Below are 15,364 nucleotides of genomic sequence, written 5' to 3' on the forward strand. Positions count from 1 at the left end.
TGGCCAGACTGGTCTCGAACTCCTGACCTCAGGTGATCCACCCGCCTTAGCCTCCCAAAGTGCTGCAATTACAGGCATGAGCCACCACACTAGGCCCAAATTTTGGTGAACTAATGTACAGCATGATGACCGCAGTTATTCATACTGTGTTGTTTCCTTGACGTTTGCTAAAATAGTAAACCTTAAGTGTCCTCATCAGATGTGCATACACATACACACACACACACACACAAAGGGTAACTATGTGCAGTGATAAGTGTGATTAATTTAATTGTGATAGTAATTACACAATGCATATGTTTATCAGATTATCACATTTTACACTTTGAAAATATATAATTTGTATTTGTCAATTATTTCTTAGTAAAGCTAAAAAAAGGTTTATTTTAATCACATGAATTATCATATTAGTTGGAGAACCAGCTTGCTGCCTCCCATTCTCTAAATACCTCAATTCTCAGAGCAGTATCCAGTTCAACAGTAGTGACTATGTATACAAACACACACACACACACACACACACACAATGCATTATATACATGCATAATAAGCAAAGTACACAACTATGCATTTAGTTCTAATTACTCATCATATTAAAAATAAAACATCAATTATATATAAAAATCCCCCATGAAATATCAGTCATAACTTTTAACCACCTGTAATTACACGAGGTAAAAACTGAGTCGCATTAGCCAACCCTTTCATCTGGAAGCTTCTTGAAGACACCAAAAGTAGTGCCAATGACAGAAGCTCTCTTGTGCGTGCTCTTGAGTATACCTGATGAAGAATGCACCGTGGTCACTGCATCCACATCTGAGTCCACCATGAAGTCACAGCTGGATTCCGTCAAGGTCCCATGGACAGTCACAGGCGCGGCGGTGGCATGGCGCAGGGCAGCTTTCAGTGGTGCTATGTGGTTGTACTGGACGGAAGACATGCATCCAGCAAAACCCAAGGCGTTTGCTTTAGCAACTTCAGAATCCAAACCAAGATTCTCTGCAATGTAAAAGACAATCAGAAGTCATTTACTTCTTTCTTTTCTCAAATTATGCTGGGTCCTCTTTGAGTAATATCTAAAATTACAGAAATTCCCTCGTTATTCTTTGAGTAAACAAAACCCTCCCTTATCTCTCTTTATCTCCTTTCCCCAGCTCCGCTCCCAACGCAAGCATCAATATGTCAGCCACATTTCATAGAAAACTGTCAGGGCCATCTCCGCTTTGAGATAAAGAATATTCCAAACTTCTAAATTTTCATTCATGTATTTTATGAACTGTAACAAAGACAATAAATCTGTTCTGTACTTTAGGTGTTTTATAAAATTTATATCACTATCCCCATCATCATTTATCTTTGGATGCTGGTGATTAGTGCAAGCTCCCTACGATGTTCATTACAACATTTCACTCAAAAATGTAGCAAGAGAAAAAAGAATAAAGAGGTAGAGACATCAGAAGTCAACATTGTCCTTCCAAAGATTTATCGTGTAAATTATTTTAAGCCACCTGTGTAGACTGACCTTCTATTCAAGATTTTCACCTGCTTGGTTCTGTCCGTGGAACTGATTGGTGTGCATGGGTTTTTTATGACAGCATTCAACTTCGTAAAGTATCTTTGAGACTTTATAAAAGATGAACGTGCAGTAATTTGGAATTCACAGCAAGATCAAATGTCTCATTTTCTTCAAGATTTGTGGTAAGATTACTCAGTATTCTATTTCTTTTTGTTAAAAGAGTAATTTGAACAAACTTCTATGATGCAATTATATAAAACTGCAATGCATAATGAGCCATTTTTTTCCTAAGGTGTAACAGTCGTAACATACCGAGATGGTTCAAATGGTTATTTATTAAGATAATTTGTTTGTTTTCTGAAAGGTGGTAGGGACTCTCTCATCTACCAGTGTAGATTATAATTTTATTTTGATTCATAAATGGTCAAAGAGACTCCATCGATTTGTAAGCATGCATTATGTTGGCAGCATTAAGAGACGTGATAAGGATATGGAAGAAAATGAGAAATTAACCTCCCTTAATAATGCCTTTTCTAAGTTTTGCTCTAATTTTACTCTCCTCCATCAACACCCATGTAAACTTAGCCATGTCATCATCTCTGTCTTTTTTACATAAAGAATGAAATCGTGCATTAATGGTATGTGGCTGCTGTGACAAATTGCCACAAACTGAAATGACTTTAAACAGCTTAAAACACAAGTGTGCGATCTTGCAGTTCTGTGCATTTGAAGTCTGCCGTAGATCTCATTGGGTTGAAAATCAAGTATCAGCAAGGCTGCGTTAATTCTAGAGGCTCTGGAGGAATATTACATTTCCTCGCCTTTTCCGGCTTCTAGAAACCACCCACATCCCAGGGCTTCTCTAGACTCCTTCTCTATTTCCAGGCAAGCAATGTTACATTTCTCTGTGTCTTTCTTCCATACTCACTTCAACCTATAATTCTCTTCTATCTCCTTCTTTCACTTTTAAGAACCCTTTTGATTACACTGGGTTCATCCTGATAATACAGGATTGTCTTCCTATTTCAAATACAGCTGATAAGCAATATTAATTACTTTTGCAACTTTACTTCCTCTTTGACACATCGCCTAATGTATTCTTGGGTTCTGAGGATTAGAACACAGACATCTTTGTGCACTATAATTTTTTTTTTTTTTTTTTTTTTTTTGAGACCGAGTCTCCCAGACTGGAGTGCAGTGGCGTGAACTCGGCTCACTGCAAGCTCCACCTCCCGGGTTCACGCCTCAGCCTCCCGAGTAGCTGGGACTACAGGTGCCCGCCACCACGCCCGGCTAATTTTTTGTATTTATAGTAGAGACAGGGTTTCATTGTGTTAGCCAGGATGGTCTTGATCTCCTGACCTCATGATCCACCCGCCTCGGCCTCCCAAAGGGCTGGGATTACAGGCGTGAGCCACCGCGCCGGGCCTGTGCACTATAATTCTATCTACAACTTTAGGTCTGAGATTTTGTGAGAACTTTCCCAAATATGATAATGAAAATCCAATAATAAAGTGAACTGTCACTTCTTCAAATATAAAAGAACTCTGAGATGTATGAGAAACCTTCTGTCTTCCAAATATTCAAATATCTCGTACAGCGCTGATATTATTTGTTACTTATTCGTGAAAGGATCACATATGTTTGTTTGTTATCATGAGCATTAAAAGACTGTATCCCACATAAAGCATCTCACAAAAAGCTTTAATGGGCTAGATGGTTTTTACTGGTGGCACCAGAACTCAGTGTATCCAGATACAATTCAGAATATACATTAGCTACAGATTGGTAGTTAGCAAGAGGTAGAGTTAAAGATCAGAAATATTTAGAGGAAGAGGCAGAAGACAAGGGAAGAGGAGCATAAAGTGTCATGGGGTTTTTGCATCGTAGGATTTCAGAACATGGAAAGTGACAAGTCATTGTAGTTCCGCCTGAAGGATCTAAGTCAACATCGCCAGTTCTCATCCCAGGACTCAATGGGGAAGAAGCCTACATAGTGTCAAGGATCTTGGAGGACATCACTATAGTGACTGTCATGACACACTCCAGATGTAAGAATAGGCACAAAGGTAAGTTGGGGGAAATGCCAGCAAATGACATTCTCTCCTTGAATGAAGAGATGTTTTAAATAAAGCCCTATCTCTAGGGAAGTGTGCTTCTTCCAGATGTATTAGAAGGACGGAAACCTTGAGGTGTTTCTGAAAAGAAATGCAAAGAACAAGAATCCCTGATAGAAGAAAATATTCTCCGCATGAAGCTCAAGATCATGATTTCTCAGATCCTTACGCAGATGGAGAGGAAAAAAAACAAAAATAAGACAAAAGTTAGAAAGGTTCTAAATGATTTTAGTTTCTTATAATAGTGTTAGCTAATATGTACTATGCTATAATAATTTGCTGAAAACAATAATTTTAAAGCTGCAAAATACTCAACATTCACCACTCACTGAGTAGCTACATGCAACTGCAATAATTGTTGTCGAAGAATGATTTCTATTCCCCTCAAAAGTTATTGTAGATATGTGTTCTCAATCTTCAAAATTTACAGATGAAGTAACTGCGACTCGAAGAAGTTCAAAGATGTACTGAAGATCACGTAGCAGGGTTGAGATTTAAACCCAAGTCTTTATGATTTTAAATGCCAAACTGTATCTAAGCAATGCAGCCTCCAAAAAAAAAAAACCCTCCAAAATATCTCTTGTATAGAGTAAAATAATTTTACATAAATTATCTTTAAAAATGGGTTGCAAAATCTAAGGAAAGCACAAGTTATTTTGGTTAAATGCCTCACAGAATTCACTGAACTCTATATTATATTAAAGACATACGTATTTCCTAATTCATTTTTCTGTTTTTAGGTTAAAATTACATTAGATTCATGTGGAGTTAGATGAGGGGGCTGTTTTATGTGCTGTGCTAGAGAATGGATGTTGAAGACAAACTTAATAGCGAATACGGCTCCTCAAAGGCTGACAAAATGGGAATGCAAGCAAAGGCGACACCACTGAAAAATGCCAGTATTCCCTGTTTCGCTTTTCCCAAGATTTTCTACTAACATAAAAAATCTTATCCAAAAAAAGAATGACAATGTTCAAAAGTCTTGTCACTGCCTTAAGAAACCAAAGGTATCTTGGAAAGAAAAAACAACAGCATATCCAAATGTCTTATTTGAAATTGACTTAGTTTCTCTTACTCAATACATTTTAAATATTATCAAAATATGGTTCTTGATTCTCTTTTGACTTAGCCCCGTGCCCCCCAAGGGTGATGCCAAAACAGCATGAGTTGCTGATAGGTACAGACTGGAAATTAGGCCGACCTAAGTTGATGAATCATGAACTTGCACATATGATATCTGTTTCTACATTTCTTCAATTTTATCCACTATGAAACAGGGATAATAGTACCTACCACATGAACTGTGTCAGAAACAAATACAATAATATAAGTTGAATTTATAAGTCAATGACCATTAATGCATCTTTGCTGTTGTATGTATTTATTTGGTTTTTGTATATATTTATATTGTACAACATGATGTTTTGATACATGCATACATTGTAGAATGGCTAAGTCAAGCTGTTTAAGGTAACATGGGGGTTTACCTTACATACCTTTTTTGTGTGTTGTGAAAACCTACTCTCAGCAATTTTCAAATATATAATATATTGTTATTAACTGCAGTCGCCATGATGTACAATAGGTCCCTTGAACTTATTCTCCAGAACTTATTTTCCAGTTTAACTAAATATTCATCCTTTGACTAACATCTCACCATAATAAAAGCATACTGTTAGGAGGAGGAGGCGGGGGGAGTGGTAGTTGGCACTAATAGTAAAATCTTTTACTCCTCCTACTATTCATCAGTTCCAAACTCTGTAGCCTGGCTTCAGTGCCCCTCAACATGCCCAAGTATTGTTGCATTTAGAACTATGGTGTAGACACTAATATGCTTGCTGTGGAAATCTACTACATTTCCACTTACTACTGATTCATGATTGAACAAATGTAGCACTCAAATTTTGAATGACTTAGTTAATTCATTTTAAACTAACTTTTGGCATTTAAAATTTGGCTTCCTACATTATTTTGCAAACACCTTTATTTCTTGTAAGTAAAGCTATGTTCCTCTGTTAAATCTAATAGACCTGTGATGCCCGAGAAAGTAGCACAGAGCCAATTGTAGCCTCAGAATGCACAATACTTTACACATTCGCAGTTGTTTGACAGGTAGAGAGTGATAGAATGAATCCAGGCTAGTTTTGTGCAGGCAGGTTTGTGTGTGTATGTGTGTGTGTGTGTGTGTGTTTTATATATGAAAGAAAGACAAAAAGATCAGCAATTTGCTAAAAACAGACATTGCTCGAGATTGTAACATGACACTTTCTATGTGTGAAAAGTTACTTATGACACTTGAATCCTGAAGTATAACAATGCAAAGCTGTACAGACCCATACAACAGGGGCTTATAAGAGTAAAATGTTGTATCAAGATAAAATATAAATAAGTGGAATCAATGTTAATGGAAGGTATGAGAAGTATACACAAGTAAAACTTTTTCCCTCTAGAGTTCATTGTGGCTTTCAGGTAAGGGACAAACGGTTTGAAAACTTAACTACAAGGAGGACCCAAAGTCCAAGAAATAAATAAATCTTTCAGTCCTGAAAGAGGATTGTCAAATTTGGTTAAACACACACACACACACACACACACACACACACCCACACTTGGCATTTGCTTACTACTTTTATGTTTATCTTGGTACACTCATTTGTATGTACGATGTAAATATTTTCCTTTATAAAGTGAGAAAGTGAGATAATTATACACAACTTCCAGTTTGGAAAGACAAGACACATAAGGTCAAGTAATTGTTTAAAGTAAATTAACCGGTCCATGGCCAATTCAGGCCTGAAACCTAGGTTTCATGGCCATATCTCCCCTTTTTTTTTTCTATTATGCTATGCTTGACACTTTTCTGTAGGTATGGATTGTTGATAAGCTAAACACAATTTTATTTCTCTAGCCTGACTTAACAGTCATTCACTCACTAACACCCAGTCTCCCACCTACACATCCAACCTGTCTGCTGTGTATGATCTGAACTAACTTGCTCAGACATGATTCTCTCTGCCTGGAAGACTGTTCTGTTCCTTGACGACCTGGATAACTTCTGTACCTGCTCTGTAAAACATACATCTAATGATTGGCCACCTAGACAGCCACAGCTCCATGTTGAATATTGGACTTACAGTGACTAGCAAACACATTCTTCCTATCTCTGTGAACTTTCAATGATTTTGGAGGATGAATTTAGCAGACCAGCAAAAATTTCAGGCAATAAATCTTACAGCAGAGGGAGATCATTATGTCCATGGGAACATAAAAGAGACCCCTGACAAATCTAGGGTAACAGTGATCACATTGAGAATGCAAAACGACTTTCAGGAAAATGTATGAACATGTATATTTATGGATCTCTACTCATTCAGAGGGTGTGGTTGGGGATGGTGTGCAGAAATCTGCAATTTAAAGAACACATTCTCAGGTAATTATGATGTAGATGGTTCATGGAACACATTTTGGGAAACACTGATTTTAGAAAGATTGCTTGGAATAAATGCATTTAAATAAAGGCTTAAATGATGAATAGAAGATGGTTACATGTTTCAGGAACAAAACAAAACCTTTACAAAGTAAAGAGGGAAGTAATGTGTCACATTTAAGACACTGAAAAATGAAGTTAACTCTGTCTGAAATAAGGCAAAAGATGACACTGAATAGATACGTAGGAGTCAGAGCGAGGTAAAGAACTTCAATATTCCTGGCCAGATACGGTGGCTCATGCCTGTAATCCCAGCATTTTGGGAGGCCAAGGCATGCGGATCACCTGAAGTCAGGAGTTCGACACCAGCCTGGACAACATAGTGAAACCCCGTCTCTACTAAAAATACAGAAATTAGCTGGGTGTGGTGGCATACACCTATAATCCCAGCTACTTGGGAGGCTGAGGGAGGAGACTCACTTGAACCTAGGAAGTGGAGGTTGCAGTGAGCTGAGATGGGGTCACTGTACTCCAGCCTGGGCGACAAGAGCAAAACTCTGTCTCAAAACAAACCAAAAAAAAAAAAAAAAAAAAAGAACTTCCATATTCCTAAGACATTTTGCGTAATTCTATTAGGCTGCCTTTGCTTTGCCATTTTGTCTGTCCTCCCCTTCTTGCTTTAACAAAGGCTGTCCTTTTCAAAACTTCATTCACATCAATCAGAATACAGTGCCCAATACAGATTAAGTGTCAAGCCAATGTCAGGAACATAAATTAGTGAATGAAAAAATAAATATCTCTTAATATCAACAATAATGGCACCTAATTAATGATATTCCTCTGTGTGTGTGTGTGTGTGTGTGTGCATTTCAAACTTCTTCATCCTTGACCTTGATAAACACATAGTTTCTTTACTTTTACATCTACATCCACAGCATGTTATCCAGAGCTCTCTTTGATGAAGGAAGCCAAGTTCTGATTAGAACTTCATTAATATTTCTTGTTACAACTCTGCCAAGAGTGCACAGGGAATATTTTCTTCCATTATTCTCAGCATTTTGATACCTAAAACCAAATCAACTCTTGATATGGAACCTGAATGGCAAGGCAAGCCTGGTTGCACACATCACAATGTCTGTTCTGCTTACAGTGACCCCACAAGCCTTACAAGGCAGGGCCTGTGCACCGACTCTGCACACTGTCCACTGGCCTTCTCCCAAGCATTGCATGACAGGTTCCTTTTTTTCAGGTGCCAGACTGAAAGTCCTTTCCTCACAGAGGACTTCCTTGGGCACCTTCCTAAGGAGCACTCCTCCCTCCTCCCACTGTCTGATTCTCTACCACTAAAAACAGTTGATTTCCCTTCTGATTCTTTCACTAACTTCATAATTGCATGTGTGTCCCTGTGTGTGGTTATTGAGTCTTCCTCTATGTACCACTCTAGATCATCCGTTTCATGAAGAAAGGATTCCTGTTTTGCTTATAACTAACAACCTATTTCTCTATTTTTTTGAGACAGGGTCTTGCTCTGTCACCCAGGCTGGAATGAAATGGTAAGATCATGGTTCACTGCAGCCTCATCCTCCCAAGTTCAAGCGCTGCTCCCACCTCAGCCTCCCCAGTGGCAGGGACTACAGGTACATGCCACCACACCTGGCTACTTTTTAAAATTTATTGTGGAGAAGAGGTCTTACTATGTTGCCAAGTTGGTCTCAAAATCCTGGGCTCAAACAATCCTTCCACCTTAGACTTCTAAAGTGCTGGGATTACAAATGTCAGCCACCATACCTGGCGCTACTTCTTAGCAAAGCACCTTGGACACAGAAGTTGGGAAATAAATGTTTTTGGAAGATCAAATGGGTCCACATTGCATAAGGTCTGGCACTTCACAGGTCTTCCATGAGTCTTCTTATATAAAAATGCACACATACTGACAGATAAAAGGATGAAGGAATAGATAGATAGATGATAGATGGATATCAATGATACAAGAAGTCAAAAAAAAAAAAAAAAAAAAAGAAAAACATAACCAAGTCAATTCAGTAAACAAACCTTCTACCACTTGAGGATTCATTATTTCAACTGAACAGCTAACTACCTGGCTAAATTAATTTTTCACTTTTTAATTGGGTTGCTTGATAACATGCATTATGTAAAGGCCCCCAGATGGATGTAAGACAGTGAGTGCTGAATCAGTAAAACCTTAGCTACACATCCAAGTTAAAAACTCCTAGGGATTATACTCCTAATGCCAATTCTTCTTATTTTTATATAAAAATCACTTTGTTGGCATTAAGACTGGGACTTGAAGGCCAGGTACGGTGGCTCACTCCTATAATCCCAGCACTTTGGGAAGCCAAGGCAGGAGGATTGCTTGATCCTGGGAGTTCAAAACCAGCTCTGGCAAAATGGCTAGACTCATCTCTATAAAGAATTTAAAAATTAGGCAGGCATGGTGGTGTATTTCTGTAGTCCCAACTGCTCAGTTGGCTGAGGCGAGAGGATCATTTGAACCTCGGAGATCGAGGCTGCAGTGAGCCACGGTCAGGCCATTACATTCCCACCTCGGTGACAGAGCAAGATTTTGTCTTTAAAAAAAAAAAAAAAAAAAAACGGGATTTGCAAGTTGATAGGAAATCTCATTTCTTTGGGACTGAAAGAAACAAAAATAATTCCTCCTGGATTGTTCATTATTTACTTGGTGGAGTCAGAATAAATGATGCACGTGTACTGGTTTACACCTATGTTGTTTACTTTATTAAAGGAAATGAGCAAAACAAGGGTCCTGCATATTCCAAGAGAGATTTTGTTTTTAGAAAAGCTTAAAATTAATCATAGAAATACATCCTAGGATATGTTTATTATATATTATTAAGGATAAATATATCCTTAACTTTGGTGAAGTTAAGAATGCCAAAAAAATGTAAACGTGATATTCGGCATCTTCAGTGACTTAATGTTATCTTCTTTTTATTGCAGATGTAAGCATATGGTACATTTTATTTGTTGAAAGTCTTTCTAAAACAAGTAACAGAAAATCCAACCTATAGGGATCTATCTAAACAATACTGGGGTTACTTATCTCACATAACAAGGTATCGAGAGGAAAGGAAAATTCTGGGTACAGAACATGAGGGCTCCCCCTCTGTGGGGTTCTTTCATTTTATTCTCAGGCTGGAATAGGGTGAGTATGCAGTTCCAGGCATTACATTCAGATGCAACAATGTCCGGCAGCAAAAACAAACAAACAACAAACCAACCAAGTGTGTCTGTCTCATCCTGTGTCTCTATTTAAAAATGGAATGTCCTGACTCAGAATCTGAAACACTCGCTCACCTTGCAAGATTTCTCTAATTGGCCAGATTGTGTCACAATTTATGCCTACACCAATCGCTGGCAAAGGAAATGAACCACAGTCATTTGTTCAGACCAGCAGTGTTCAAACTTTTTGGTCTCAAGATTCCTTTCGACTTTAAAAATCGCAAAGAGGTTTGGGATATCTGTATTTTATTATCTATCAGTGTCAACTTTGTCCTGAATGAAAACTGAGAGAATCTGAAAACAAGAGCCCACAGCACACATTCCATTAGTTATCCTAGGGATAGCATCATCAGGTACGGCATAGCCTCTGAAAAACTCCTCTATGTATACGTAAGAGAATGAGCGTGAAAAAGGCCAATAATGTCTATTATAAAAATAAAGACGGTTTAGATCTAATGGATTCCTTAAAAGGATCTCAAAATTATGACCCCTGGACAAAACTGGAATATCACTGGATCACATTGTTAGAAGGAATCTTCAGGGATGTCAGATGGAGCATATGACTTCAGTGAAGAGCGTGAATAGTTGCACAGAATTGGAATTCTGTTGGTAAAGGAAAGGGAGCCAAAATGGATGTGGGTAGTCCACCAACAGCCAGTTACACACATGTAAGCCAATCTTTGAAAACCAAGTGAGAGGTTTTTTTTTTTTTTTTTTTTTTTTTTTTGAGACACAGTCTCGCTTTGTCACCCAGGCTGGAGTGCAGGGGCGCGATCTCGGCTCATTGCAAGCTCCGCCTCCCAGGTTCACGTCATTCTCCTGCCTCAGCCTCCCGAGTAGTTGGGACTACAGGCATCTGCCACCAAGTCCAGCTAATTCTTTTTGTATTTTTTTTTTTTTTTTTTTTTTTTTTAGTAGAGACAGGGCTTCACTGTGTTAGCCAGGATGGTCTCGATCTCCTGACCTTGTGATCTGCCCGTGTCTGCCTCCCAAAGTGCTGGGATTACAGGCGTGAGCCACCGTGCCCGGTCAAGTGAGATTTTTTTAACGTATCTGTAGTAAAACACATATGATATATGTGTTTAAAATGTGGTCATTTTTGATGAGTTCTCTCTAACTGCTATACATATTCTGATGTCTAATACATATATGTAATTTTATCATATACATTTTTATGAAATACATTTTTTACAATTTAAAAGTCTGTTATTTCTGATGAGTCACATACTGGCCTCTATAAAGATCCAGAGAGTCTAAGTTGAATGACTTAAATTTGACTGTTATCAATTTGTAAAAGTGGAACTATTCTCTGGGGATTGGAGTCCAGCTGCCCCCCCCCACAGAAAAATGGTCCCACAGTTGACCATTACATACAGCATCCAATGCTGCTTGCCTTTTTGTGTTTTATAGTGCCAAGTCTCCTGCATTCTGATGCTAACCTGTAACAGTTTGTCTCACACTACCAGGCAATATTACATTGCACTCAGGATGCCCTTTGTAGTTATTGCTCCATAATAATACTAGGAGACACTAATTATGGAGCTTCTACCGGGTTAAGTGAACCATCATGCAGAGAAATGGCACACAGTAGCATTAGGACTTGGAAAGACAACGCACTGCTTTGACGACAAATTTTAAAGGTCATGGAACTACCACAGTTCTTATTAAGATCGCTTTACCCGGTTTCAGCTTGTGGAGTCAGTCTTACCATCCTGCTGTACTGAGTGAAATGAAGACTGTCTGCCTAACATTTCTCACAAATGGATGTCTAATGTGCACTAAATTCTGCTTTAAGGGCCTGATGACACTGGACCATCTTCTGTTACTCTGCCCATTTTAAAGACAAAGAAATGGAAACAAAAGGGGTTAAATAATGTGCCCAAAATAGCAGCCAGCAAGTGGTAGAGCTGAGATTTGAACCCAGCCCCTGCGTACCCAATCCCAGCCTGTAGGATGGTACACTGGCTTCCTTTTGTAATTGTTAATGCTCCCAGTGAATGAATCTTTAAATTCTCTTCTATATACTTTTCTCATAATTTAGTAATCATTTCCCCCCCGAACTTACTAACGACCTTCAGCAAAGTTTGCCCATCCCAGAGAGTCAAACACCCTTCCTCCCTAATGAACTTGTTAACCGACTGGCAACCTAATGAGATAATAATGCGTGATGACTGCTTACTGTGCTCTTCTTCAAGATGGCATATTTATATTTTAGAAGTCTCCAGCGCCTTCATACAAAGAAAAAACATATTTCTGGGATTTCTGTACAGGAGGCATTTTGGAACTAGCGTTTTGCCGCCCGCTTCAAATCACACCGCGAATTCAATTCAGTAAATACTAATTGAGGTTGAACTGAGCACAAAACATTGGATATTGTGTCTGCATAAAGACCGCCTGCTTAGCTCTTCAAGCAAGCATGCCACAATTACAGTATAGCACTCACCAGTAGGGCTTGGCCCAGTCCAGAAGCCTCCTCCTGCCGAAAACTTCCCACCCAGCTCAGTTTAAAGAGAATGGTCCCTTCTCTGCATCCTACAGAATTCTTTATCCAGAGCTCTTGCCTCAGAACTCATGTTATACTTTTCTTGTTTTGTCTCTTGAATTTTTTTCTCTGCTACATGATGAGGTGGCTGCCAGTATAATGGATCTCAAAGAGCTCAAACTGGTTTCAGTGACCCAGATGTGAGCAAACATAAATTCGTCCACTGACTTTTCTGTAGGGCAAGGAAACCCTAAGGGATTGTCCAGCTCACAGAGTCATCAGTTCTTGGAAATTTATATCATTGTTCTTCTAGTACAGCTGTTCATTTTGCTATAATGGTAGCATTTCCTTCCCAGTTTCTCCGTCTGATTCCAGAAAGTACGAAAACATAAATCATCCTCATAAGATAAATTTACATTTGACTGCATATATCAAGAAGAAAACAGTGGCTCAAATAAAGTGAGAGTTTATTTCATTTGTGGTTAATGAGAAGTCTGATATTAGGCAGTCCAAGGTTGGTATCTTGTTTCTAGATCATCAGAGGCGCAGAATTCTTTCTAGACTTATACTTCCCTCTCCATAGGCTGTAGCCTTAGATAGCCTTAATGACTTTAGAAGCTCTAGCCATTACCCCTATATTCCAGGGAGAAGAAAGCAGGGAGGGCGAAGGGCACATATTTGTGAAGTTGGGACATTTGGAAAACTCTAGTGACTTCTGCTTACAGCACATGGTCCAGGACAATGTCACATGGCCATTCTTAACTCAAGGGAGGCTAGGAAATGTACTGTTTCTAAATGGGAATATTATTCCCTCAAAAACAAAAACAACAAACCACGAACACCATTGTGTTTTATTAAGAAAAAGAGAGTGAATATTGAATGTTGGATAGGCTGTTAACAGTCCCTGCCTCAACTCTCTTCTAACAAATAAACTTTCTTCTTCTCTACACCTACCATCAACTAAATATGTACACAGTTTCCCCTTTAGAACAGGTTTTTATCACCAATGAATCAGACTTCCAGGGTTCAACATTAACATTGTATCCTTGGACAGATTACATGATATCTTTTGGGCTCAGTTTCCTTATCTATCACATGGGGATGAATATAGTGCCTGCATATAGTAGATCAAAAAGGACAGTAATCATCATCATCATCATGCCCTTCACCGAGAGATGGGGTCTATTTCCCTTCCTCTTGAATCTGAGCTGACTTGTGACTGCTTTCTCCACTAGAACACACTGAAAATTATTCCCTGCCAGTTCTGAGACTAGCTTTCAAGAGGGCTGGTAATTTCTGCCTACTAGAGAGACTGTGTGGAGAGGTCCTAAGACTAAATGGAGAACGAAAGACTAGCTGAGCTCAGCCTTCCAGATATCCCCATCAAGGCACCCAGCATGTGAGCAAACTCACTTAGATCCTCCAGACTATTCCAGCCACTAGCCAAATATCACCAAGCGACTGAGACTTAATCAATGTCACAAGTAGCTGAAGAACTCTAGTAGGCTGTGCCCAACTTTCTAACCCACAAAATGGTGAGATATTGTAAAATGGATACCGATTTAAGCTACTAAATTATGGGGTGGTTTAATATGCCACAATAGACACTCAGAATTCTACCACATACTTTTTTGTGTGAGCATTAAATGTAATAATGAAGGTAAAGCTCTTTTTTGCTCATTGCCTGGCACATGCTAAATACACAGCACTGTTTAGTTTATACATTATGTTCTAAGATCTACCATGTCTGTCTGTAGAAGGAGACTCTCCACCTGTGTAGGTCTCTATACACTTACCAGCTCATAACTAAGGCTGGTCTAATTAGTCTTTCAGCTGGCATTTTACTTTGATTCAGCTATTTTTACTACTCCTTCAAACTTCCTGCACTAATGTATTGTCTAAGATTAGAAGATCTGTGAAATGGGGTTTATGCCTTATATGCCTTTTATTTAAGTCTATATCATATAGTGGAATAAATATATTGTTGGCATCAAGCAAATCTGTCTTTGCATACCAGGTCAGCCAATTGAGGAATGGATGGTGACTCTTACAGTTTAAATTTGCTCTGAAGCAGATACCAAGGCAGGCATTAGAGTGCAAGTAGTTCATTTGAGAAATGATGAAAGCACTGACAGGGTGGTGGGCAGAGATAAGAAGGGGAAGGAAACATTAAGGAGACCAACCAGCCAATGAAGAACACAATCAGACTTATCCCTATAGATGGTGAGGGAGCTACGATATTAATGCATCAGCTCACATTATAATTGACTGAAGATAATTCCCAGGAGGAAGCAAAACCTGGGCACTTCTGGGTTGCCATATAGATAGGGAAAACAAGCGTCTATGACCAGAGAAAGATTTTAGCAACATTTCAGGTATGGAGGTTGTAACTGAGCTGGCATTGAAGTGGTAAAGGCAGGGGCTATGACAGAGCACCAACAGCATGTACTAGAGAAAGCTTGGACAAGATACTGAACATTGATTTTCTCACCTCTCAAATCAGGATAAAAACAATAAATCTAAAGAGTTATTCTCCTGAAATCTATGTATATTATTTCTAA

The 15,364-nt window shown here is 38.7% G+C and overlaps 1 protein-coding gene across 1 annotated transcript in view; it reads right to left on the reverse strand.

Annotated features, from left to right (window-relative positions):
- The window catches only part of CNTNAP5 (contactin associated protein family member 5), an 860,931-nt gene that overhangs the window by 12,262 nt on the left and 833,305 nt on the right, over positions 1 to 15,364 (reverse strand). The window contains exon 22 of the mRNA XM_005572890.5: positions 781 to 999. Within this exon, the coding sequence (XP_005572947.3) occupies positions 781 to 999 (219 nt within the window). The remainder of the gene's footprint in view (positions 1 to 780; positions 1,000 to 15,364) is intronic.

Source organism: Macaca fascicularis, chromosome 12 (genome assembly GCF_037993035.2).
Source record: "Macaca fascicularis isolate 582-1 chromosome 12, T2T-MFA8v1.1".
In the NCBI taxonomy this organism is placed as follows: Eukaryota; Metazoa; Chordata; class Mammalia; order Primates; family Cercopithecidae; genus Macaca; species Macaca fascicularis.